This window comes from Macaca fascicularis, chromosome 5 (genome assembly GCF_037993035.2).
Source record: "Macaca fascicularis isolate 582-1 chromosome 5, T2T-MFA8v1.1".
NCBI classification, from domain to species: domain Eukaryota; kingdom Metazoa; phylum Chordata; class Mammalia; order Primates; family Cercopithecidae; genus Macaca; species Macaca fascicularis.
In genome coordinates this window covers 17,076,007-17,101,853 of record NC_088379.1, presented here as the reverse complement: position 1 = coordinate 17,101,853, position 25,847 = coordinate 17,076,007, and the positions used below count along the sequence as shown (strand labels likewise).

The 25,847-nt window shown below is 39.9% G+C and overlaps 1 protein-coding gene across 30 annotated transcripts in view; it reads left to right on the top strand.

Annotated features, from left to right (window-relative positions):
* Window positions 1-25,847, top strand: part of LCORL (ligand dependent nuclear receptor corepressor like) — a 177,328-nt gene that overhangs the window by 94,652 nt on the left and 56,829 nt on the right. For 27 of the 30 annotated variants that reach the window (XR_012434727.1, XR_012434724.1, XR_012434723.1 and 24 more), the window contains one exon: window positions 20,066-20,317. The exons of the other annotated variants lie outside the window; for them this stretch is intronic. Coding sequence is in view for 17 of the 27 variants with exons in the window: in XM_074039458.1 (XP_073895559.1) it covers window positions 20,066-20,317 (252 nt within the window). In the remaining 10 variants the exon portion in view is untranslated. The remainder of the gene's footprint in view (window positions 1-20,065; window positions 20,318-25,847) is intronic. 30 annotated transcript variants of the gene reach the window in all.

Genomic DNA, 25,847 nt, shown 5'->3' with positions numbered 1-25,847 from the left:
CACTAAGTAGCTAGGACTACAGGGGCCAGACATCACTAATGCCTGGCTAAATTTTTGTGTTTTTTGTAGAGACGGTGCTTTACCATATTGCCTAGGCTGGTCTCAAACTCCTGGGCTCAAGCGATCTGCCCACCTCACCATCCCAAAGTGCTGGGATTATAGGCTTGAGCTACTTTGCCCAGCCAGGATGGATTGATTTTTATATGTTAAACCAACCTGGAATTCTTGACATAAAGCTTTCTTGTTCATGGTGTATAATTCTTTTTAATGTGTTACTGGATCCTCTTTGATAGCATTTTATTGAGTACTGAGTCTAGAGGGACAAACCTTGTATTATTATGCTTTGCTTTATTGTGCTTTGTAGATTTTGCATTTTTTTTACAAATTGAAGGTACGTGGCAGCCCTGCATCGAACAAGTCTGTTTGCGCCATTTTCCCTGTAACATGTTCACTTCATGTCTCTGTGTCACGTTTTAGTAATTCTCACAATATTTCAAACTTTTTTAGTATTACTATTGTATCTGTTATGGTGATCCTTGATGTTATGATTGTAATTATTTTGGGGTACCACGAACCACTCCCACATGAGAAGATGAAATGTGTGTGTTCTGACAGTTCCACCGACCACTCATTTTCCCATCTCAGGCCCTCTTCTTCCCTGAGATACAACACGATTGAAGTTAGGCCTATTAATTACGCTACTATGGCCTCTGAGTATTTAAGTGAGAGGAAGAGTCATATGCCTCTTATTTTAAATCAAAAGCTATAAATAACTAAGCTTAGTGAGAAAGACATCGAAGTCGGGATAGGCCAAAAGCTACTCCTATCACATCAAACAGTTTCTGCACAATGCATCACATTGTGTATGCCAAGGAAAAGTTCTTTAAGAAAATTAAAAGTGCTGCTCCGGTGAATACATGAGTGATAAAGCAAATCAGGCTTATTGCTGATAGGGAGAAAGTTTGAGTGGTCTGAGTAGAAGACCAAACCAGCCATGACATTCCGTTAAGCCAAAACCTAAACTAGAGCAAGGGCCTAAGTCTCTTTAATTCGTTGAAGGCCGAGACAGCTGAGAGGAAGCTTCAGGAGAGAAGTTGGAAGCTAGCAGAGATTGGTTCTTGAGATTTAAAGAAAGCTGTCTCCATTACATGAAAGTGCAAGGTGAAGCAGCAGCAAGTGCTGATATGGAAGCTGCAGCAGGCTATCCAGATCTAGCTAAGATCTTTGATGAAGGTGACTGTACCAAACAATAAATTTTCAATGTGTTAATACATGAAACAGTCTTCTGTTAAAAGAGGATGCCATCTAGGGCTTTCATAGCTAGAGCGAAGTCAATGCCTGGCTTCAAAGCTTCAAAGGACAGGCTTACTCTCTGGTTATGGCCTAATGCAGCTGTGACTTTAACTTGAAGCCAGTGCTGATTTACCATGCCAAAAATTCTAGGGCCTGTAAGGATTACACTAAATATACTCTGCCTGTGCTCTATGTGTAGAACAACAAAGCCTGGGTGACAGCCCATCTGTTTACAGAATGGTTTACTGATTATTTTAAGCCCACCGTATTATTCAGCATTCTCTAAAAGGACAGGACTGATACGATAGATGTATATGTGAAAAGGGGTTTATTAAGGAGTATTGACTCACATGATTACAAGGTGAAGTCCCATAATAGGCTCAAAAGTAGGGAAAAGGAGTCTGAATCCCAGAACCTCGAAAGTAGGGAAGCCACCAATGCTGCCTTCAGTCTGTGGCCAGAGGCCCGAGAGCCCCTGTCAAACCATTAGTGTAGGTCCAGGAGTCCAAAAGCTGAAGAACTTGGAGTTCAACATTTGAGGGCAGAAAACTTCCAGCACAGGAGAAAGAGGAAGGCAGAAGACTTAGCCAGACTAATTTTTCTACATTCCGCTGCCTACTTTTATCCTAGGCAAGCTGGCAGCTGATTATGTGTTGCCCACCCAGATTGAGGGTGGATCTACCTCTCCTAGTTCACTGACTCAAATGTTAATCCCCTTTGGCCACACCCTCACAGACACAACCAAGAACAAGACTTTTCAATCTCATCAAATTGACACTCTATTAACCATCACACCCCTTGTCAACTTGAACCTATACACATCTGAAATCACACATAATATTCAAATAAAGACAGTAGCAAGGTAATAATTGTGCCTAACATAATACAGCTATCCTTAGTACAGTGCACCAGTCCCCAGTCGAAATGCTATTACATAAAGTTAACAGCACTTTATTTTTATTTTATTTTTTTTATTTTCTTATAGGAATTTTATTAAATATTATTTTATCAGGTTGGGCCCAGTGGCTCACGCCTATAATCGCAGCACTCTGGGAGGCGGGCGGATCACTTCAGCCCAGGAGCTCGAGATGAGCCCGGGCAACATGGTGAAACCCCATTTCTACAAAAAGTACAAAAATTAGCCTGATGCGGTGGTGTGTTCCTGTAGTCCCAGCTGCTACCCGGGAGGCTGAGGCGGAAGGATTGCTGAGTCCGGGATGTTAAGGTTGCAGTGAGCTGAAATTGTGCCACCGCAATCCAGCCTGGGTGACAGAGTGGCACCCTGTTTCAAAATAAATAAATCAATATTTTATTAAATCATTTTGTCAAACTTTGAATAGGCCTCAATTGAATAGGCCTCAATTACATATGTGAAAACAAATACTCCAAAAATGGACGACAATTAATCTATAGACATACATTCAAAAAATTGTATCTTAATGATTACCACTACAAAATTGTACAAAACAGCAATCATTGCTTCACATGCTATTCAGAATTTTACCCCTCTTTTATCCTCAATATATGCAAAAGGCAAAAAAAAGAATTTGCCTTTTGGGTTATACGTGGGTTGCTGAGATTTGGCTTTTTAACATTTTTTGGTGAAGTTTGGGGCTAAAACCTATCAAGTTATCTTGGTTAACAGCACTTTAATGCTGATATGAAGTCAATAAATCTTACGACACATGATAAAGGGAAAAGAAAGGAAATAAAATGAAGATATTTTCTTAGTACAAGTGTATACATGCACAACATGTTCTCTTTTTCTGAGATGGAGTCTCACTCTGTCACCCAGGCTGGAGTGCAGTGGCATGATCTCAGCTCACTGCAACCTCCACCTCCTAGGTTCAAGTGATTCTCCTGTCTCAGCCTCCCAAGTAGCTGGGTTTACAGCCTCGTGCCACCACGCCTGGCTAATTTTTTGTATTTTTAGTAGAGACAGGGTTTCACCGTGTTAGCCAGGATGGTCTCGATCTCCTGACCTCATGATCTGCCCGCCTCGGCCTCCCAAAGTGCTGGGATTACAAGCATGAGCAACCGCACCCGGCCACAACATGTTCTTAATAAATTGAGGAGGAAATGCTTATGACATTACAGTCCTCGTTTCTGTAACTGGTCACGTGGTCGTAACTGGTATTGATTACTACCTTCTTCTACTACCCATTCTGTATCCCCTTTCCCTTCAGCAGGCACCTCAGTGGGCTGTGGGTTTTTTCCCGATGGAGTGACCTAAGGTTTCATTCTCAAAGGGTCTGGGACGTTTGTAATCCTGCCTGGATTGGGCTGCTGTAGCTTCCCATTGACCTTAATCACAGAGCATGGTAATACTAAGAGATGCCCTAAGGGATCTCCTGTATTCCACACATACTCTTCCTTACCTCCACTGTGGAGTAGTAGACTGATTGCATCTTGATAGTTTGTCTGGGTCAGTCACCCCAGCCAAACTGTAACTCCCTTCTTAGCCTGTTGACTGAGAGGTAGGGGGACCCCAAAGTATCCAGGTGGCAGTCTTAACTTCCAGTTTAACGGAATCGTTGTGTTTCCTGGTGGCAGCATTCCTCCCTCCGGAACTAAGATCTCTAGGCCAGCAGAACGTAATGTTACAGGAACAGGAAGCAAGAATTTTGCTAGTGGATCAATAGGGGTGATGGTGAGTGGTGCCACTTCAACTTCCACCCCTTGACTCCTGGACCCATGAATCCTGGCTATGGGAGAAACAGTACCATACATTGAACGCTGATTTGGAGCATGCACAGCCTTCTGGAGAACTTTGCCCTAGCCCCGCAAAGTATTGTCATCTAGTTGGAGTTTTAATTGTGACTTCAAAAGGCCGTTCCACCATTCTATCAATCCAGCTACTTCATGATGATGGGGAACATGGTCAGACCAGTGAATTCCATGAGCATGAGCCCACTGCCTCACTTCTTTAGCTGTAAAGTGAGTGCCTTGGTTAGAGGCAAGGCTATGTGGAATACTGTGATGGTAAATAAGGCATTCCTTGAGTCCACGCATGTAGTTTTGGCAGAAGCATTGCGTGCAGGATAAGCAAACCCGTATCTGGAGTGTCCGTTCCGGTGAGGACAAACTGTTGCCCTTTCCATGATGGAAGAGGTCCAATATAATCAACCTTCCACCAAGTAGCTGGCTGATCACCCCGAGGAATGGTGCCATATTGAGGGCTCAGTGTTGGTCTCTGCTGCTGGCAAATTGGGCTCTTAGCAGTGGCTGTAGCGAGGTCAGCCTTAGTGATTGGAAGTCCGTGTTGTTAAGCCCATGTGTAACCTCCATCCCTGCCACCATGGCCACTTTGTTCATGGGCCCATTGGGCGATGACAGGGGTGGCTGAGGAAAGAGGTCATCCTATCCTCTTGATTATTAAAATCCTCCTCTGCTGAGGTGACCCATTGGTGAGCACTCATATGAGATAGAAATATTTTCACAGTTTTTGAGCACTCAGAGAGGTCCAGCCACACAACATCTTTCCCAAATTTCTTTGTCACCAATTTCCTCATCATGATTCTTCCAAGTCCATGACCATCTATCCAAACCATTGGCTACAGCCCATGAATCGGTATATAATCGCACATCTGGCCATTTCTCCTTCAAAGAATAGTGCACAACGAGGTGCACTGCTCGAAGTTCTGCCCACTAGGAAGATTTCCCTTCCTAGACTTGGAAGGGAAAGTCCACACTGCATGGACTTGGAAAAATCATGATTGGGAAATTGGTGACAAAGAAATTCAGGAAAGATGCAGGTGCTGCCCTTGTAAATCTGTTTTGCAAAGTATTGGTCAAGAGTATGTGTTCTGGACCCTCCCAGCTGGGATGAGTAGGTCTAAAGTGACTAATTTACTCTAACATCCCAGTCTCCCTAAGCCTTTGGATCCCTTCCTCTACATTAAACTAAGGGAGATCAGGCATTTCCAGCTTGCTCACAGGGGTCCATCTTTTTTTGGGGGGAGGTGGGGGTGCAGGGATAGAGTCTCACTGTGTCATCGAGGCTGGAGTCCAGTGGCACAATCTCAGCTCACTGCAACCTCCGCCTCCTGGGCTCAAGCGATTCTCCTGTCTCAGCCTCCCAAGTATCTGGGATTAAAGGCATCCGCCACCACACCCGGCTAATTTTTGTGTTTTTAGTAGAGATGGGGTTTCACCATGTTGGCCAGGCTGGTCTCGAACTCTTGACCTCAAATTATCTGCCTGCCTTGGCCTCCCAAAGTGTTGGGATTATAGGCATTAGCCACTGCACCTGGCCTTGAGCCCATATTTAATCCATATTTCAGCTAACCAAGCAAATAAACTATTAGAACCTTTTTTTAACTCCCCAAGCTGCAACATTAAATGCAGAATTCCTGCTTAGTGAGCCCAAATCAGTAAATTCAGCCTGATCCAACTTTGTTTCTTCCACCATTATCCCCCACCCTTCATATTCATTCCTATGCCTGTCCTCCAGATTTCTGCTTATATAAGTTAGAAAACTCAAACAGTTATTTTGGAGTGTAGCGCAGCTCATCATGGGTAACACTTTGAACCTTCCCTCTAGGGGCCTGCCAGATCTTTAGTTATAGGTCTAAAAGCAAACAGGGGTGTTAGGGTTGGATCCTGAGGAGAATCGGCACTGTCTTGCCTGGCAGCTGCCTTGGGAGGCCATCACTGTTGCCTCAGGCAGTGTACGGTTAATCTCCTCAGACAAAGGTGGAAAGGCTGATGGCTGCCCGGGTTGGGAAGGGGATGTGTTGGGGATGTTGCCACCACTGGGAGTGGGGAGGCTGTTTCCTCTGACTAAAAAGACTCATCAGAATTTAGTAGATTAGTGCTCCCAGCCTCATCAGGATTCTCCCACAAGTTCCCATTCCAAGTTGCAAGGCCCCTTCTTTTAGAGTCAGTGCACTCACTTTAACACTAGACACCTTGTGAGACTGTGTGTGAACCTTTCGTTGCAGGTCAGCCACTCGCATGATAAGAGCTTGTGTCTGATTTTCCACAATTTCAGCTCTTTCTTGACAGGAGATAAAACTCTCACTCAGAGCAATCTTACTACATTTGAGACTCAGCATGTTGTTCCTCTTGAGCCGGGAGATAGAATCCCTGGGTTCATAATTTTCTTTCATCACTTTGTCTAGTGAACTTAGGAGCAACCAACCAACTTCATTATATTCCTTGGTTCTTTACATATGGTCAAAGGTATTATGTACAGAGTCACTAAACTTGCCTCTCACAGGCAGTGAATCAGGAGTATCAAATGCATTTATTTTGCCTAACTCTTTAAACAGTTTATGCCAAGGACTATCAGTATTCTCCATACTATTAGAGGTAGAGTTCTTAACATTTTTGGTTCTAATCATATTAAGCAGCCAATTCCAGAAACCCAAAAACCAACTTAAAAACTCCATCTTTAAACTTCTGTTCCTCTAAAACCGCTCCCGGGACCAAAATCTGTAATTAGTCAAGACAGGACTAATAGGATAGATGTATACATGAAAAGGGGTTTATTGAAAAGAGTTGACTCGCACAATCACAAGTTGAAGTCCCACAATAGACTGTTGACAAGCTGCGGAGCAAGGAAACCAGTCTGAATCCCAAAACCTCAAAAGTAGGGAAGCCGACAGTGCAGCCTTCAGGCTGTGGTTGGAGACCTGATCACCCTGTCAAACCACTGGTGTAGGTTCAAGAGTTCAAAAGCTGAAGAACTTGGGAGTTTGATGTTCGAGGGCAGGAAGCATCCAGCAAGAGAGAAGAATGGAGGCCAGAAGACTTACCCAGACTAATTTTTCCACATTCCACCACCTGCTTTTATCCTAACCGAGCTGGCAGCTGATTATTTGGTGCCCACCCAGATAGAGGGTGGGTTTACCTCTGCTAGTTCACTGACTCAAATGTTAATCTCCTTTGCAACACCCTCAGAGACACACCCAGGAACAATACTTTGCATGCTTCATTCCAGTCAAGTTGAATATTAACCATCACATCCATTGTTGAGACCTACTACTCAGAAAAAAGAATTCCTTTCAAAATATTACAGCTCACTGAAAATGCACTTGATTACCTAAGAGCTCTGATGGAGATATACAAGGATATTAATGCTGTTTTCATGCCCTGAAAACAAGAACATCTATTCTGCAGCCCATGGATCAAGGAGTAATTTCTACATTCAAGTTTTATTATAAAAGAAATACATTTTATAAGGCTGTAGCTGCCATGGATAGTGATTCCTCTGGTAGATCTGGACAAGGTAAATTGAAAAGCTTCTAGAAAGGATTCACTAAATGCCGTTAAGAACATTACTGATTCGGTTGGGCGCGGTGGCTCAACGCCTATAATCTCAGCACTTTGGAAGGTCAAGTGGGGCAGATCACAAGGTCAGGAGTTTGAGACCATCCTGGCCAACATACCCTGTCTCTACTAAAATACAAAAAAAGTTAACCAGGTGTGGTGGTGCGCGCCTGTAGTCCCAGCTACTCGGGAAGCTGAGGCAGGGGAATCGCTTGAACCTGGGTGGCGGAGGTTGCCGTGAGCCGAGATTGCACCACTGCACTCCAGCCTGGCAACAGAGCAAGACTTAGTCTCAAAAACAAAAAAATAAATGTAAAAAAAGAACGTTGCTGATTCATGGGAGGAAGTCAGAATATCAGAATTAACAGAAGAAGTTGCTTTGCAAGAAGTTGATTCCAACCCTCATAGATAACATTGAGGGCTTCAAGAGGAAGCAACTGCAGACGTGGTAGAAACAGCAAGAGAACTAGAAAGAGAAGTGAAGCCTGAAGATGTGACTGAATTGCTGCAATCTCATGTTTAAACTTTAATAGATGAAGAGTTGCTTTTCATGGATGAGCAGAGAAATTGCTTTCCTGAGAGGGAATTTACTTCTGGCAAAGATGCTGTGAGCATTGTTGAAATGACCACAAAGGATTTAGAATATTGCATAAACTTAGTTGATAAAAGAGTGGCAGGGTTTGAGAGGATTAACTCCAATTTTGAAAGAAGTTCTACTTGGGGTATAATGCCATCAAATAGCATCACATGCTACAGAGCAGTGTTTCATGAAAGCAGAATCAATCAGTGGGCAAATTTCATTGTTGTCTTAATGTAAAAAATTGCTACAGCCACCCCACCCTTCAGCAGCCACCACCCTTATCATTCAGCAAGTGTCAACATTGAGGCAAGACACTCCACCAGCAAAAAGATTACCACTTGCTGAAGGTTGAGATGATTGTTAGAATTTTTTAACAATAAAGTATTCTTAAATTAAGGTATTTGTTCAGGAAAAACTCTCTCAATCTGCATTTTTTCCTATATTTTCATACCACCACAACACAGAAGACTTCTGTGACCAGAGGCCTGGATGGTTTTCCCCACATACTGAGCAGTGGACACCACCTGGGTGCCCTCTAATTCAATTCTGATACTATCTACCTGGAGATAGTGTTACATTTCACAGGGCGACTGATTGGCTTCACGTTGGGGTTCCATGACCCCCTCTCTGGGTTCGATTAATTTGCTGGAATGGCTCATAGAACCCAAGGAAACACTTAACTGGCTTATTCTAAAGGATATTACAGAGGATACCGATGAAGAGATGCACAGGGCAAGGCATGGGGAATGGAGTGTGGAGCTTCCATGCCCTCCCTGGGCATGCCACCCTCCAGGGCCCTTCACATGTTCAACTATCTGGAACCCCCCGAACTCAGCCCTCTTGGGTTTTTAATGGAAGCTTCTTGACATCAGCATTCCATCTTCCAGAGTACAGGGCAAGACCATCTCTAAGGAGGGTCTTAAGACCCACAGTTACAAAGGCAGGGGATTGGAGTCCTACGTTAGGGCAGGTGAAAGGAGGGCAGGAGAGATTCTGTTTCCTGGGGCCTGCTCCTGAGACCTAACACACCCAACACACCCCTAATAAAAGACTATAACAAGGGCTGTGGAAGTTAGGAGCCAAGAACCATGGATGAGAACCAACATGTAGCATTATACCACAGGTATGGGTACTTCCTTAGACATAATGCTATTACACACTTAATAGACTATAGTTTAAACATAACTTACAGGCACTGGGAAAGCAAAAAATTCTTGCGACTATCTTTATTGCAATACTTGCTTTTTTCCAGTCATCTGGAACTGAACCTGCAATATCTAATATGTGTATTGCTAATGGATAGGGTTTTTTTATTTGATAGTTTTCATATGCTTTCTCTGGTTTTGATATCAGGATAATATTGACCCATAAATAGAGTTGAAAGTGTTTCCTCCATTTTATTAAAGAGCTTTTAAGGATTGGGATTAATTTCTCTTTAAATATCTGGTAGAGGTTACCATTGAAGCCATCTGTTCCTGGGCCTCTATTTGAGGTAAATTTTTGGTTATGAATTCAATCCCTTTGCTTTTTACAGGTTTATTCATATTTTCTGTTACTTCCTGAGTCAATTTGGTAATTTGTGTCCTTCTAGGAATTTGGCAATTTCATCTAGGTTATCTAATTTATTGGTGTACTGTTTTTTATAGTATTTTCTGATAATCTTTTGTGTTTTTTTAAGATCAGTGGTGGTATATCTTCTTTCATTTCTGGTTTTAGAAAGTAACTCAGGCCTTCTCTAGTTATTTGCTTGGTCTGTCTAGCTAACGGTTTGTTTAGTCCCTTACTTGTGATTATTTTATTTTACTTTTTTTCTTGCTGCTTTCAAAATTTATTCTTTGTCTTTGGTTTGATTAGGATGCATCTAAATGTGATCTCTGAGTTTATTGTGCTTAGCATTTGTTGACCTTCTTAGATGTGTAAATAAATATTTTCTTCAAATTGGGGGCGTTGTCATTTTTTTTTTTTCAAATTTTTTTTCTGCTTTTCTCTCTTCTTTCCTTCTGGGAATTCCTTTTGTAAATCTTGATACATTTGATTGGTGTCCCACAGGTCTCTGAGGCTCTGTTCACCTACCTGCTTACCTACCCTCCCCATCTTTGTCCTTAGACTGAATAATCTTAGTCTGCCTATCTTCAAGTTGATTGGTTCTTTTTTCTGCCAGGTCAAATCTACCAGTGTATATCTAGTGATTTTTCATTTTAATTTGTGTACTTTTCAGCACCGCAATTTCTGTCTGGTTCTTTATTATAAATTTATTTAATTGCCTGTTTAGTGAAATATTCTCCTCATACTTTAGTTGTTTATACATGGTTTCCTTTCATTCTTTGAACATATTTTAAATGTCTGATTTAAAGTTCTTTTGTCTAATAAGTTCAATGTCTGGGCTTTCTCAGAGACATTTTCTGTGGACTTTTTCCCCCATGTGTGATACGTTTTTATGTCTTTGCATGTCCCATAATGTTTTGTTTAAAAACTAAATAAATAATACAGTGTGACAACTGGAAATCAGATTATCCTCCACCCCAAGGTTTGTTGTTGCTGTATCATTGTTGTTATTCTTTATTTAGTGACTTTTCTAAACTAATTCTGTGAAGGTAGTATTCTTTGTGTTCTGTGCCCACTGACATCTTCACGTAGTTAGCTTAGTGATCAACTAATGATTGAACAGAGGTTCCTTATATGTCTACAATCGTAAGACTCTCAGTGTTTGCCATGGGGGCTCTGTGTGTCTTGAGGAGGAAGGATGAGAATAGTGCAGTTGTTTGTTTTGGTGTTTTTTTGTTTTGTTTGTTTCGTTTTTTGTTATGTTTTGTTTTTGTTACCTTGTAGCTTCAGCGCAAAGGAAAAACGATGCAATTTAAAATGCCATAATAGCTTGCTGTACTTGCTGAGATTCAGTTGATTTTGAGATTCAGCTGATTTTCTTGAATAGAGTAAGCCTTTGGTTAATTCCTAGAGTTCTTTTGTTTAATGACGTTACATTCCCCCTCCCACCCTGCAAAACAGCAACAACTACTCGCAAGAGACCCACACAGCATTAAGTGTCAAACCGGAAGAAAACCAGTCACCTTTCTGAAGTATATTTTCCTAGCTGTTTTCCTGATTTAATCTTTGCTCGATAATCATTTCTTAATTTTGGCATCTTTTGCTTTCTGTATACTATAGACTGAGAATTTTCAAAACAATCAAAACCTGCTATCTCTTTGTTTAACAGTCTGTAGTAAGCTGCTCTTGCATTGCTGTAAAGAAATATCTCAGCCAGCTCAGTGGCTCATTCCTGTAATCCCAGCACTTTGGGAAGCCAGGGCGGGTGGATCACCTGGGGTCAGGAGTTCAAGATCAGCCTGGCCAACGTGGCAAAACCCCGTCTCTACAAAAATACAAAACTTAGCCAGGTGTGGTGGCAGGCGCGTGTGGTCGCAGCTATTCGGGAGGCTGAGGCAGGAGAATCGCTTGAACCCAGGAGGCAGAGGTTGCAGTGACCCAGGATCATGCCACTGCACTCCAGCCTAGGTGACAGAGTGAGACTCTTTCTCAAAAAAAAAAAAAAAAAGTCTCAGCCTGGCCAACATGGTGAAACCCCATCTCTACTAAAAATAGAAGTTAGCTGGGTGCAATGACACGTGCCTGTAATCCCAGCTACTCGGGAGACTGAGGCAGGAGAATCACTTGAACCCAGGAGGTAGAGGTTGCAATGAGCCAAGACTGTGCCATTGCACCCCAGCCTGGGTGACAGAGTGAGACTCTGTCTTGGAAAAAAAAAAAAAGGAAAAAAGAAATACCTGAGGCTGGGCAATCTATAAAGAAAAGAAGTTTGGCCAGGCATGGTGGCTAATGCCAGTACTTTGGGAGGCCAAGGCAGGCAGAGCACTTGAGACCAGGAGTTTCAGACTGGCCTAAACCAACATGGCAAAACCCAGCCGCTACTAAAAATACGAAACTTAGCTGGGCATGGTGGCACATGCCTGTAATCCCAGCTACTCAGGAGGCGGAGACATGAGAATTGCTTGAGCGTAGGAGGTGGAAGTTGCAGTGAGCCAAGATCATGCCACTGCTCCAACCTGGGTGACAGAGGGACACTCTCTCAAAAAAAAAAAAAAAAAAAAAAAGAAGAAAATTAAAAGAAGACATTTAATTGGCTCATGCTTTTGCAGTCTGTGAGTCTATGCAAGCATGACACCAATATCTGCTCAGCTCTAGTAAGGACCTCAGGAAGCTTAAAATCATGGCGGAAAGCAAAGCAGAAGCCAGCACATCACATGGCAAAAGAAAAAGAGAGAGGAGATCCCAGACTTTTAAACAACCAGATCTCACATGGACTGAGGGAGAACTCACTTATTACCAAGGGGATGGTGCTAAGTCATTCATGAGGGATCCGCCCCATTATTACCGAAACACCAATGGTTTGATGTAGGTCTTGCTGCTTGCTTCACAAAAAGCGAATCACTGACACAACAATTATTGCCAAGAAAGGCTTTAATCAGTTGCTGCAGCCAAGGAGATGGGTGCTCAATCTCAAATCCATCTGCCTGACTAAAACTAAGAGTTTATGTAGCAGGGGAGAAATGTAACAGTGTGTAAGAAAACAAGAATTAGGGAAGGGGCAAGGACGCAATCATGGTGAATGAGGGATCCATGATGTGGTGCCGTCGTCTGGTGAGTTTCAGTTCTTTGATACTTTCTTTGAGAGGCCTGAAGGTCCTTTTCTGAGGAAGGAACTCAGATAAAACAAATACAAGTTTCAAGCTTTTTAAGACCAGAAGGGGCAATTTCTATGTTTATCAAAAAGAACAGTCTGTGGGGGCAGTTGGGTTGGTTTCACCATGATCCGATCACCTCCCATCAGACCCCAACTTCAACATTCAGAATCACATTTTATTTTATTTTTATTTTTTTTTAATTTATTTATTATTATTATACTTTAAGTTGTAGGGTACATGTGCATAACGTGCAGGTTTGTTACATATGTATACTTGTGCCATGTTGGTGTGCTGCACCCATCAACTCGTCATTTACATCAGGTATAACTCAGAATCACATTTTAACATGAGATTTAGAGGGGACAAACATCTAAACCATATCGCAGTTCTTCCTTGAGTTTATCTCTTTCTTTTTGCACTTTAATTAGCAAGAAGCAGCCAGGGGCCACCTTTCACACTTTGCTTAGATATTTCCCTAGATAGATCATCCAATTCATTGGGCACATTTTCTACTTCCCAAGTTACTGAAGATAACAGTGTTGTGAAACTTTCTCCCATTACATAATTCCAGTAATATTTACCTCATTTTTCTAGAAGTTCTTACTCTGCAGCCTTCTTAAAGGCTGTATTAACAGCTTATTGAAGTTACTTCAACTTTCCATTAATACTATTCCCAGAGACCACTTCCTGGTTCAAAAGTGACACCTACATTTTCAGTTTTTTATTACAGCAGCATCCCACTAATATGCACCAAAATCTGTATTATTTATGACTCTATAACAAATTACTTTCCAAATTCAGCAGTTTCAAACAACAGACGTTTATTATTTCACATTTTCTCTGGGGTCAGGAACCTGAGAATTGCTCAGCTAGTTGGTTTTGGCTCACTTTTTCATGAGGCTACAATTAAGGAGTGAGCTGGGTTGTGGTCATAGGAGATTTGATTGTTGTAGAATGTCTTGCAAGTCCACACATTTGGCTGCTTGCAGGAGGCTTCCATCTTTCTTCACGTAAGCCACCTCATGGGACTTCTCATAGTTATGGCTTTCTCTAGAGTGAGTGATGAGAGAGAGAGAGATGAAGAAACAGATAAGTGAATGGGAGAAGGAGATAGAGGAGAAGGGAAAGGGAAGGGAAGGGGAGAAAGAGAAAATAAAAGGAGAGGAGAAGCGGGGGGCAAAAGAGAAAACAACCAAGAGCACCAGTCCAGTATGAAAACTTCATTCATTTATAACATAATCTCCAAAGTGACACATACTTTCATAGTATGCTATTGATTACACAGACTACCCATGATACAACATGGGGGGCAAGGGGGTATTGCACAGCAGTGTTATATCAGGAGGCAGGAATTATTGAGGACCATCTTGAAGCAGCAGCCACACAGGGCTTTTTAAATTAGTTAACTTTGAAAAATGAAGAAATAAGGCAAAAAATAAGTGTTCTTGTCTAATAGGGGGCAGTAAACCCTATTTCTGGGTGGCAACATTCTTCTAGGCAAATATTTACTACTAGCCTGATCCTTGTAAAAATTTGAGTTCACAATTCCTAACCTACATCTAGATCTTCAGTTATTTGCTTTTTTGTAGTTATAACAACTTGTGCAAGTGATTTAGGAGACTCACTAACCAGTCAGCAGCTGAGAAGCATTCTCTTTGTCTGTCTGTCTGTTTTTCTCCCTCTCTTTTGCCAGGTCCTTTGGTCTCACACATGGACTTATTCCACAATATAGTATAAAGAGACAAAAAGTGAGTGGGTGAATAAAACAGAGTAGCACTATTTATTGTGCTTTAAACTTTGCTGTAAATTCAATCCTAAAGTATAGCCCTAGTCACATGATATGGGTCTAATAATGTCTGTCCTTTATGGCAGATATAATCATATTGAATTGATAAAGTGATGATGTTAGTAATACATTTCAGGACAGTTAACTAAAATACCTGAAAGTAAAGCTAGTATCTCCTTTAAATACATAATACAAAGCAAGATTAGGTTTGGAAAAAGGTGAAGAAGAATGTTCATAGAAGCCTTCAAAGATTTCTAAAGATAATCATCAAGCAATAGTATATCTTTGAATCCTATGTGCAACAGGATATTTCTTGTTTTGATAGTGCACTTTAGTTAGGTTACATGTGCTAATATAATCTAGCTTGGACCAAAAACGTATCACATGGGTTTATAAAGTATGTCTTTTATATTTTTCCAATTATGAAGTTAACAAATAAGAAGGGACTTTAAAAAGTTCATGGAAAAAATGGAATTCAAAGATAAAAATAAAAAATACAAAGTTTATTTCTCAACATAAGCTCCATCCAATTCAAGACACTTTTGTAAGCAAGGATACCAGCCATTTAGTCCATACTCAAAAGAACTGGGAATGTAACCGTGTCAATGCAATTTTTTTTACATTATTAACTGAAGAAAAATTGGTGACCTTTAAAGTTTTTTTAAGATTAGGAAACAAAAAGAAGACATCAAATGAGGATTATAAGGTGGATGCCTGATGATTTCCCATCATAACTCTTGCCAGATTGCCCTTGTTTGATGAAAGAAATGAGCAAGAGCATTATTGTGGAGGACTCCCTGGTGAAGCTTTCCTGGGCATTTTTCTGCTCAAACTTTGGCTGCCTTTCTCAGAACACTCTTATAATAAACACATGTTATTTCTTTGACTCTCCAGAAAGTCAACAAGCAAAAAGCCTTGAACATTCCAAAACACTGTTGCCATAACCTTTGCTCTTAGTCTGTCCGCTTTGGCTTTGACAGGACCACTTCCATCTCTTGGCAGCCATTGCTTTAATTGTGTTTTATCTTCAGGATTATATTGGTAAAACCATGTTTCATCGCCTTTTACAATTCTTTGAAGACATGCTCTGAATCTTGAACCCACTGGTTAAAATTTTTTCATTGAAAGCTCTGCTGTTGTCTGCAACTGATCTGGGCGCAATGGTCTTGGCACCCATTGAGTGGAAATCTGCTCAGCTTTAGTTTTGGAGTCAGAATTGTGTGAGCTAATATCCATCAAGATGTCTTATGATGTTGACTATCATTCCTGCTGTTAATCACCAGTCTTCTTCAATTGGGATGCAAACAAAATGAATTTTTGTCCTCACAAATTGATGCGGATGTTCTGTCACTGCAGGCTTTATCTTCAACATCATCTCATCCCTTAAAATGAGTTGTCCATTTTTTTTGACCTCTGAACTTTTTATTGGCCTCCTCCTCCCCAGAGGGGACCCTGCTTCTGCTGGCTTAATGTTTCAAAACTTTGGTGTCATTGGTCTCAGGTACCACTTTGCCATCCACTATCCGGTGGCTGGTGGTCTTTTGGATGGTTTGCATGGAGTTGCTGCTGTCCAGGGCATCACCAAGATTGAAGTCCTCACCGTCTTCCAGCAGGCGTCGATAGATGATGATCTTAGCCTCCAGCTTGACCTTGATGTTTGGCAGGACCTCGTACTCCTGGGCCTGGTGCCGCCCCTCTGCCCGGGTCTGTGCCAGCTCCGACTCCAGGTGCAGGAGGATCCCATTGAGCTACTCCATCTGTAGGGTGTAGTGGGCCTCCACCTCCCTCAGGCCATTCTCCAAGCTGGCCTTCAGGTTTCTCATCAAGTCCAGGTCCATCTCCAAGGACTGGACTATAAGTCTCAACTTCATGAGCACCATCTCAGCAGCTCTAGCTCCGGCAGACTGCGTGGTGATCACTGTGGTGGTCTCCTCAATCTGCTGAGACGCTGAGACCAGTAACTTGTCTAGCTCCTCTCAGTTCTTCTGAGCCAGCTTGTTGTATTGGGCCCAGATGTCTACCATGATCTTGGCAAGGTCCTGAGATTTGGTGGCATGTACCTCCACAGTCACCCTAGAGCTGGCAGTCTGGGCTTGTAGGCCTTTTACTTCCTCTTCATGGTTCTTCATGAAGAGCAGCTCCTCCTTGAGAGCCTCCATCTGTGTCTCCAGCTGCAGCCGAGTGACATTGGTTTCATCAGTAACTTTGCAGGAGCCCATGATGTTGCTCTCCACAGACTGGTGCACGGCCAGCTTTGTCTCATACTTGACTCTAAAGTCATCATCAGCAAGACGGGCATTGTCAATCTGCTGAACAATGCAGACATTTTCCACAGTATTTGCAAAAATCTGAGCCCTTAGGTCCTTGTTGGTCTTGAACTAATGGTTCCAGTCTCTGCCCTGGGGTCCCTTCTTCTCCAGGTGCCCCCGATTTTGCTCTCCAGCTTCTCTAGTTCTTGGTGTCCAGGCTCCTCACTCTGTCCAGATAGGAGGCCAGGTGGTCATTCAGGCTTTGCATGCTCTGGCCATTCAGGCCTTACGTGGTCTTCTCGTTCTGGATGCCTTCCTTTCATGCCAGACCCCCAGCCATCCCCATGGCCAGGTCCCCGGACCTGAAGCCACCGTGGAAGCTGGTGGAGCAGGACATGGAGATCAGGGAAACAGAGCTCCCGGAACCTGCATAGATGCCAGCCACGCTGCTGACCAGTCAGGCACCATAGCTGGGTGCCTGGACGGAGTCCAGGAACCAGTAGCTGGTGGAGAAGGTGGAGCAAGTGGTGAAGCTCATGCTGTACGGGGAGGAGAGCGAGAGGACAGGACTCAAACTTTGCCAACGACCAAGTTATCCATTTTTAAACTGCTGATTTCTTTAGGACATTATCCTCATAAACTTTTTCAAAATTACTAGTGATTTTACCATTCTTCCATCCAAGCTTTAACGTATAATTAATATTTGTTCTTACTTCAATTTTAGCAGAACTCATGTTGCTCTGATACTGGATGTTTTCAAACTGATGTCTTATCCTTCTTAGTGCCTCAAGCTAGATGCCGTTTACACATGTTATAACAAGTTAGTAGTTTATTTTGGTGCAAAAAATTTTTGAAATTTATGCATAGTTTTTTTATAATGTGCGTTTTCCATGAACTTTGAAGACCCCTTGTACTTTTACTTATTTACCATTTGGTGATTTAAATAAAATATAAGTGCTTAGCCTGCATCTTTTTTTTCTCCTATTATTTCTACTAACGGCTAACATTTACTGGACTATTAATATGCCAAGTACAGAGTTAAGTATTTTATCTACAATCTCATATAATCCTTACAGCATCCAGTGAGCAGGCCCCATAAATATTATCCCAGGTTCTATTATTATTTCTGTCTTAATGAATGCAGAAACTGAGGCATGGAGAGAATATGTAACTAGCCTAAGTTCATAAAGATGGCTAAGATCCCGAACTATAGCTAGGTCGAATAGGAAAACGAATAGTGTCCCTCTTTCCTATCAAGTTCTAAACAAACAATGGAAGTGAAGGCTAAAATTGTATTTTTCTTATAGGCCCATAGTTCCCTCTTTCAGATGTTTTTCAGAATTCAAAATTCTTTGTTTTGAAACAGGTAATACAATGTTTTGTAATATCTCCAACAAGTCTGAGATAGCACCCTGTGATCAAATGTATTGACATTTATGCAGGACCAGTTTATTTCAGCTTAAGTCACGTTTTGCTACCAAATGTGATGGTAGTTGTGGTGGGGGTGGGTTTGTTGCCTCTCCTCACCTCCAAATAGTATATTTTGAAACTTTCTTGCATTTTAGAGCGATGGACCTATTAATGATAGATGCTGGTTGGAAGGCTTCTCTTTAAGTCTTTTAAACAAGTGTTTTAACTAATACTGAAACACAGAACTAGGGAGACTTACCACTTCAATCTCTTAACAACGGTGGATCAGAGAAGGCCTATTCATTTAACACTGATCTACCTGAGTAAGGGTTTAGACATTTAAGGAGTAGAGATCTAGTATCTCTACAAGTAGGCCCATTTCTAAGAGGAAAAAGTGTATCCCTACTCAGAAAACAAGTATCTCTAGTCATCCTTCCCAATTTACCAATCACCCTGCATCTAAAGGATCAGAGTAAATAAAGGGAATGGAGCCAGACCAGAAATGTGTGTATAAAAGCCACCACCCCCAATACTAAATCTCTATATCACTATTATAAACTATGTATATAAGTGATCTGTTCTTATCCCACACTTCTTACTATAAAATCGTTCAGTTGTTTTACCAACTGTATAAGTTTCAGATAGAGTTGTATTATTACTGTTGAACTTTGTTATAGTTGTAGTTGATCAAAATGGTTTGGTTAAAACTCTCTATGATATTCTCATTTTACAAAAATATCTTAGGATATCCATGCTAAAATATTTAGGAGTAAATTGTCCTTATTCTGCAGTTTCAGTGGTTCTACAAATAAAAATAAAGTAAAAAGAAAGCTAATTTGGCAGACTAGTAACAGTTCTTGAATATTAGTAGAAGCTGTGTCATTGTACTATTCTTTCATTTTTTATTTATGATCAAAATTTTTCTATATAGGCCGGGCGCGGTGGCTCAAGCCTGTAATCCCAGCACTTTGGGAGGCTGAGATGGGCGGATCACAAGGTCAGGAGATGGAGACCATCCTGGCTAACATGGTGAAACCCCGTCTCTACTAAAAAATACAAAAAACTAGCTGGGCGAGGTGGTGGGCGCCTGTAGTCCCAGCCACTCGGGAGGCTGAAGCAGGAGAATGGTGTAAACCCACGAGGCGGAGCTTGCAGTGAGCTGAGATCCGGCCACTGCACTCCAGCCTGAGGGACAGAGCGAGACTCAGTCTCAAAAAAAAAAAAAATTTCTGTATAAAAAATCAAGGAAAGAAAAAATCCTTGATGATGACATTCAGGACATACATGAAATGCACATTTTACAGAATTGGAGAATTTAATGGATACAGAATTATAAGAATTTAGATGTTTTCCTAGTTAATGCATGCACATTGTACATTAGGATAAAATTTGGTTGCTTATACAATTTATGTTCACATACTGAGTGTTTTAATATCTAGTAAAGTATATCTGAATGAATATTAGAACTCTTGAGAATAAGTTGTTCTGCTTCTATGTCTAATTCTTTATCTATTTTAGATAGATAATTAACTAACTAAACAGAGAATGTTTAATTGTAAGAAATAATTAAATATGCCACATTTTTGGTTGATATATTATTATAAAGCTAATTAAATCTACAAAGCTTTTATTGCTAATTCCCAGAAAACATTGGCAGTTATGGACTGATGCTAAAAGACTTCTGAAGTCATTAATTTGTAATAAAAATAAATTTAAATGTTGGTGATTTGCATTTCTCTTTTTAAAATGATTATTATATTTATTTCTTCCCTAGATCTTCCTCAGAACTGTGATCCTAACATTCCCCTAGTTGCTCAGGAATTAATGAAAAAGATGATACGTCAGTTTGCGATTGAGTACATTTCAAAAAGTGGTAAAACTCAAGAGAATAGAAATGGTTCAATTGGACCAAGTATAGTATGTAAAAGTATCCAAATGAATCAAGCAGAAAGCTCCCTTCAGGAAGAACAGGAAGGCCCCTTAGACCTCACTGTGAATCGAACGCAAGAACAAAATACTCAGCAAGGTAAGATTTTTTGTGTGCACGTAGTATATAATTTGATGTTTTATATTGTCAAATGTGTATTTATAACTTTTATATTCATAGCCAAATTTATTTTGGATGTAATATGACTTTTAATTTGCTTATGTAATATGTACTGGAGAAAAGCACCTATTTGCAGCCTCTGTATTTGCATCTTTGTGTATAAAAGAGAAAATTTGAGTTACTCACAACTCCGTTTGCAATAAAAAAAGTGTATCCTAATAAACAGCTTAAAAATAAAGCATATAAATAAATAAAGGATATAAATAAAGAGATGTTTATAAGAAATAATTATTTTTATAGTGGACAGCTGAAAACAGTAAGCACTTGCTTGTTCAGTTTTTTTTTTTTTATTTAAGTGAGGGGAAAAAAAGTAGATGATTTATCTTCCAGTTGTTTATAATGTAACTGGGAACAGAGGAAATGGAATATCTGTGACAAATGTAATGTTATCATGTAACTAACTATATGGAGAAACATTTGTCATAAGGAGCCTGAATGATGATGACCATGTTGGACTTACAGAGTTTAATTAAAAGAGAACCATTACTTCACAGAGGAAAGGCAAGAGGAAGAGCCTTTTAAGTGTGTGTGAAGGACTTAAGTGTTTATCAGAACAAAGGATAATTTAGGTAGCTTTTGTTAATATGGGCTAGGAATAGTGTTGTCAGTCTTTGAAGCCATAAGAAAAAAAGTCAGCATTAAATTTGATTCCAGAAGGCAGTGATGTTAGTTTGGGGCTCTTAAGAAGAATATACTAGTTAGGCCAGGTGCGGTGGCTCATGCCTCTAATCCCAGCACTTTGGGAGGCCAAGGCGGTTGGATCACCTGAGGTCGGGAGTTCAAGACCAGCCTGTGACCAACATGGAGAAACCCCGTCTCTACTAAAAATACAAAATTAGCAAGCATTGTGGTGAGTGCCTGTAATACCAGCTACTCGGGAGGCTGAGGCGGGAGAATTGCTTGAATCCGGGAGGCAGAGGTTGCAGTGAGCCGAGATCGCACCATTGCACTCCGGCCTGGGCAACAAGAGCGAAACTCTGTCTCTTAAAAAAAAAAAAAAACGACAGAGTATACTAGCTAGTGTTTGAAGATACAGTCTTTTCAGTGTGTAAATCAGATTAAAATTTAGAGGGGCTGGAATATGGGAATGATTTTTCCTTTTTAGTTCCCTAACACTAGGTTGCAAGTATTTATGTGACAATATCTGACAAATTTTAAGATAATAGGTTATAAGACAGAGAAAGAATGTCAAAGATAACTATGATACTGCATGGGTGTCCAACCTTTTGGCTTCCCTGGGTTGCATTGGAAGAAGAAGAATTGTGTTGGGTCACACATAAAATACACCAACACTAACCATAGCTGATAAGCTTTAAAAAGCCGGTAGGGGGGTTCCCTGTGTTATTTTTATGATATCTGCCACCACAGATAAGTAAAAAAATCCTTGCAAAGGGTTGAATACCTGTGAAGGCTTAAGGAAAAAAGTATCAGTGCACAGAATTTTGGAACTCGGAAAATAGAGGATTTTTAGAATTGTTTTTATTTGCCTTTCCATGCCTTATATTCCCTTATATCTCCTCTCCTTTTGGGGATTTCTGAAGAGGCTAGAACATAGACTTTGGTATGTGACAGACTTGTGGTTGAAATCCTAGCTCTGCTACTTACTTAAGTTACTTGAACAAGTAACGTTACCTGTCAGACCTTTAATTTCTTCAATTGTAATTTGGCCATAATAATAATGGACCCATTGGAGCACTGTAAGAATTAAATATGTAGTAACAAACTCATGAAAGATACTCAAATTCTAGTCTCACCGTACTCTCTACCTCCCTTTCCTTATCACCATAGAAGAAGCCTTAGAAGTAATGTGATAATGATCTATAAATACTTGTATGACTGTTACACTAACGTAGGACTGAGTTTTCTGTGAATGGTCCAATGAGTTGAGTTAGGATCACTAGCTAGAGGGAAACAGATTTCAGGTCTAGATAAGAAAGAATATTTCTAAGAAAATTGCTAAGGAAAGAAGGACTGTTTCTCTGATTGTCTCGTCATTGAAGGTATTGAAAAGCATCAGATGAGTGGTTAGAATAGATGGCATTTTGGCCCGGCATGGTGTCTCACCCCTGTAATTCCAGCACTTTGGGAGGCCGAGGTGGGTGGATCACGAGGTCAAGAGATCTACATCCTGGCCAACATGGTGAAACCCCGTCCCTACTAAAAATACAAAAATTAGCTGGGCGTGGTGGCGCACGCCTGTAGTCCCAGCTACTCGGGAGGCTGAGGCAGGAGAATCGCTTGAACCCAGGAGGTGGAGGTGGCAGTGAGCCGAGATTGCGCCGCTCCACTCCAGCCTGGTGACAGAGCAAGATTCCATCTCAAAAAAAAAAAAAAAAAAAAAAGAATAGATGGCATTTTAAAAGTAAATTTCCAGTCCTTAGATCTTTGATTCTGTGAAGTGGCAAGACAGATCCACGTATATGTAGAACACGAGTCATGTAATTAATTAAATTATTGTAATAGTCTAAACAAAGTGCAAAAATATGTAAAAATCCTCAGGTTGGAAAGAGTAGTGATAGTGGATATAAATCTATAACTAGTCTTCTTGATAATTTTAAGTTTTTGGATGACTTCTTGTCATATGTGATTCTAGTCTTCTTACTTGAGGATAGAAAGTACTTAGTTTAATGTGGTTTGAAGTATAGAGGGCACGGGGAAGAATGATGATAGATGAAGCTCAAGAAGTAGGTAGGGACCAAATTTTGACTTTTCTTGGGATCATAAAAAGCTACCAGACTGAGAGTAACAAAATCAGATTTTCTTTTATGAAACCGTTCTGCCATGGTATGGATTGGTAGTTTCTTAAAATTTGTCTACATGTACACCAAACAAGGAAAAATGAAGCACATGCCCTTTGATGCATTAGTGTGTACATATGGGTGTGTGTGTATGTACCCACTAACACAGTATGTGTACTAATCTTTCTATAAATATTTTAGGATTTAAATAAAGGTGTTATAAATAATTTTTAAATGTCTTGCTAATCACGATGACTTCACTGCCAGTATCTTATTGAATGATAATATACTTTAGAAGAGTTTCATTAGCAGTGATAGAAAGTATAAACCCATATTTCACATAGCTTCCTTAAGAATTTAACCTTTTTTTGACCTGATTTCACTGTTTTTACCTCATAGTATAGTCAATAAAGAGCTCGTACTAGTGATAGCAGTGTCAGTTACGCCTTTTTTTAATGTTGCTATTTGCTAGTGCTTACATTTTTCATATTATTCTCACTCTAATTTTTTAACAATACTTATTTAAGCCAGTTATTTATTTGGTGAGTTACTTTATTCAAATTAGATGACAATAGATAATCTATCCATAAATGATATAGATACATTTGTGGATAGTATAAACCATAAGTTTATGAAATTCTCCATGCCAAATGGTTTTATAGGTAACTTTATATACTCTTAAAGCAACAGATAATTCCTATTTGTGCTTTCCTTTTTTTCTACTCTGTTTCAAAGAGTAGAAAAAAAAAGAAATGTTGGTATAATCTTGATGCCAAAACCAGACAAAGATAGCAAAAGAAAGAAATACTGCAACTTACAAACCTAGGTGCAGAAATCCTTAATAAATATCAGCAAATTGAGTAAAGTGAGGTATAAGGACATAATAATGACTAAGGAGGCATGGATGATTAAGCATTTGAAAAATTTTCTTAATTTTCTAAATTAAAAATTATATCCTAATAGATATGAAAAAAATTTATTCTATAAAAGCACTTATCAAACTAATAATCTATGGGCACTTTCACTACCAAAAACATTATAACCTAAAGATTTAAAATAAAAGATGACACAAAAAATCCACACTATCATCCATTTTAAACATTTGATTTAAACATTTGATGAGAGGTTTTTACTCAACTACTCTATTAGAAAATCTAGTTTTAAAGAAGTTACATTTGCAATAGCTGCAACAACAGGAAAAACAGTGAAATGCCTAAGAATGAAACGGATAAACTGTATCAGGTCTTATGGAGAATATTATAAAAATATATTGAAGGAAGAAAAAGAAGAGCAGGAAAATGAATGATTCCTTAAATGAATGTGAGGACTGATGCTTGCAGATTCAGTGTCATTCTGGGCAGAATTCTGACAGGATTTATTGTTAAATGTGGCTTGCCAATCCTAAAATTTACAAGCAAGACTTAAAGAACCAAGAATAACCAAGTCAAGGTGGTAAATAAAGTCTTGCTAAATGTAGCAGCACTTATTAAGTGCAGTAATTAAAACAGGGTGCTATTGGCCAGGATAAAAATAAGTAGGACAGATCAGTCCAAACATTAGCTCCCAAACATTAGTGGAATCTTAGTACAAGACAGAAATGTCATTATAAATCATTGGGAAGGATACCGTATTCCTAAATAGTTCCAGGGCAATTGATTACCCAAAAGGAGGATAAGGGGCAGATCCCTACCTTACACCACTCATAAAAATAGTTCTAGTTGGGTTTAAAGGCTAAATGTGAAAATCAGAACTGAAAGAGAGGAAATTATAGGATAATATCTTAATTCAAAATAGGGAAGAAGTTCTTAAAATGCAAGAATCACAGTCCATACAACAATTTTGCATATTTGACTATACTCAAATCTAAAACTTAAGTATAAAGTCACTGAAGAAAGTGAAATGTCAAGCCTCATCTGTAACTGATGTGTCTAGCAAGCATTCAGCTAACAGAACTACAGCCAGTTAGACAGACAACTGATGAGAAAAATAGACAAAGACAAGTCTCAGAAGAAGATATTGGAATAGGCAAATAAGCAAAGAAAAAGATACTTATAAGAATATCTTGCCTAGGCTTCTTCCCTATATAGGATTCTTTTATTCTGTATTATAAGAGATGGTAATTCAGCTTCTGAGTGAGTAAGTATTTACCAAAAATCTTTGACAACTCTAATATTTAAGCTCATATCTATGAAGAATGTACTCATTGTTTTATATTTTTTCATCTGCAGTAGCATTTTACTTTGCTGTAAATACTTGTAAAAATTATTATGTCTCCAAGACTTCTCTTTTCCATGATAACCTTTAGGGTTTTCTTCCATTTTGTTTTGTTTTTCTTTCTGCAACAATATGAGAAACTCTAGTCCTTTGACATAGTAATGCTGTAAATGTTTGTTGAAACTGTTGTTTCTTCAAATGTCTGTTTACTATACAAATCTTTTCAGCTTCCTTAATTGTACTTCATAAGTCAGTTTCCATCTTACTCATTATCATTGCCTTCTCTTTCACAAGCTCTACACTCACTTAAAATATGGTTACCCTGAGGAAAACATGCCTATTTTCCTCTCCATTGTACTTTCTATCCAGGCATTTCAAATATTTGAGGATATTTCTTTGTGCATTTTAAATTATTTAGATTTGTATAAATACTCTGAGCCTCAAAAGCTGGTAGAAAAGTAAGGCATGCATTGCCCATACCCAGGATTCTTTTTCGT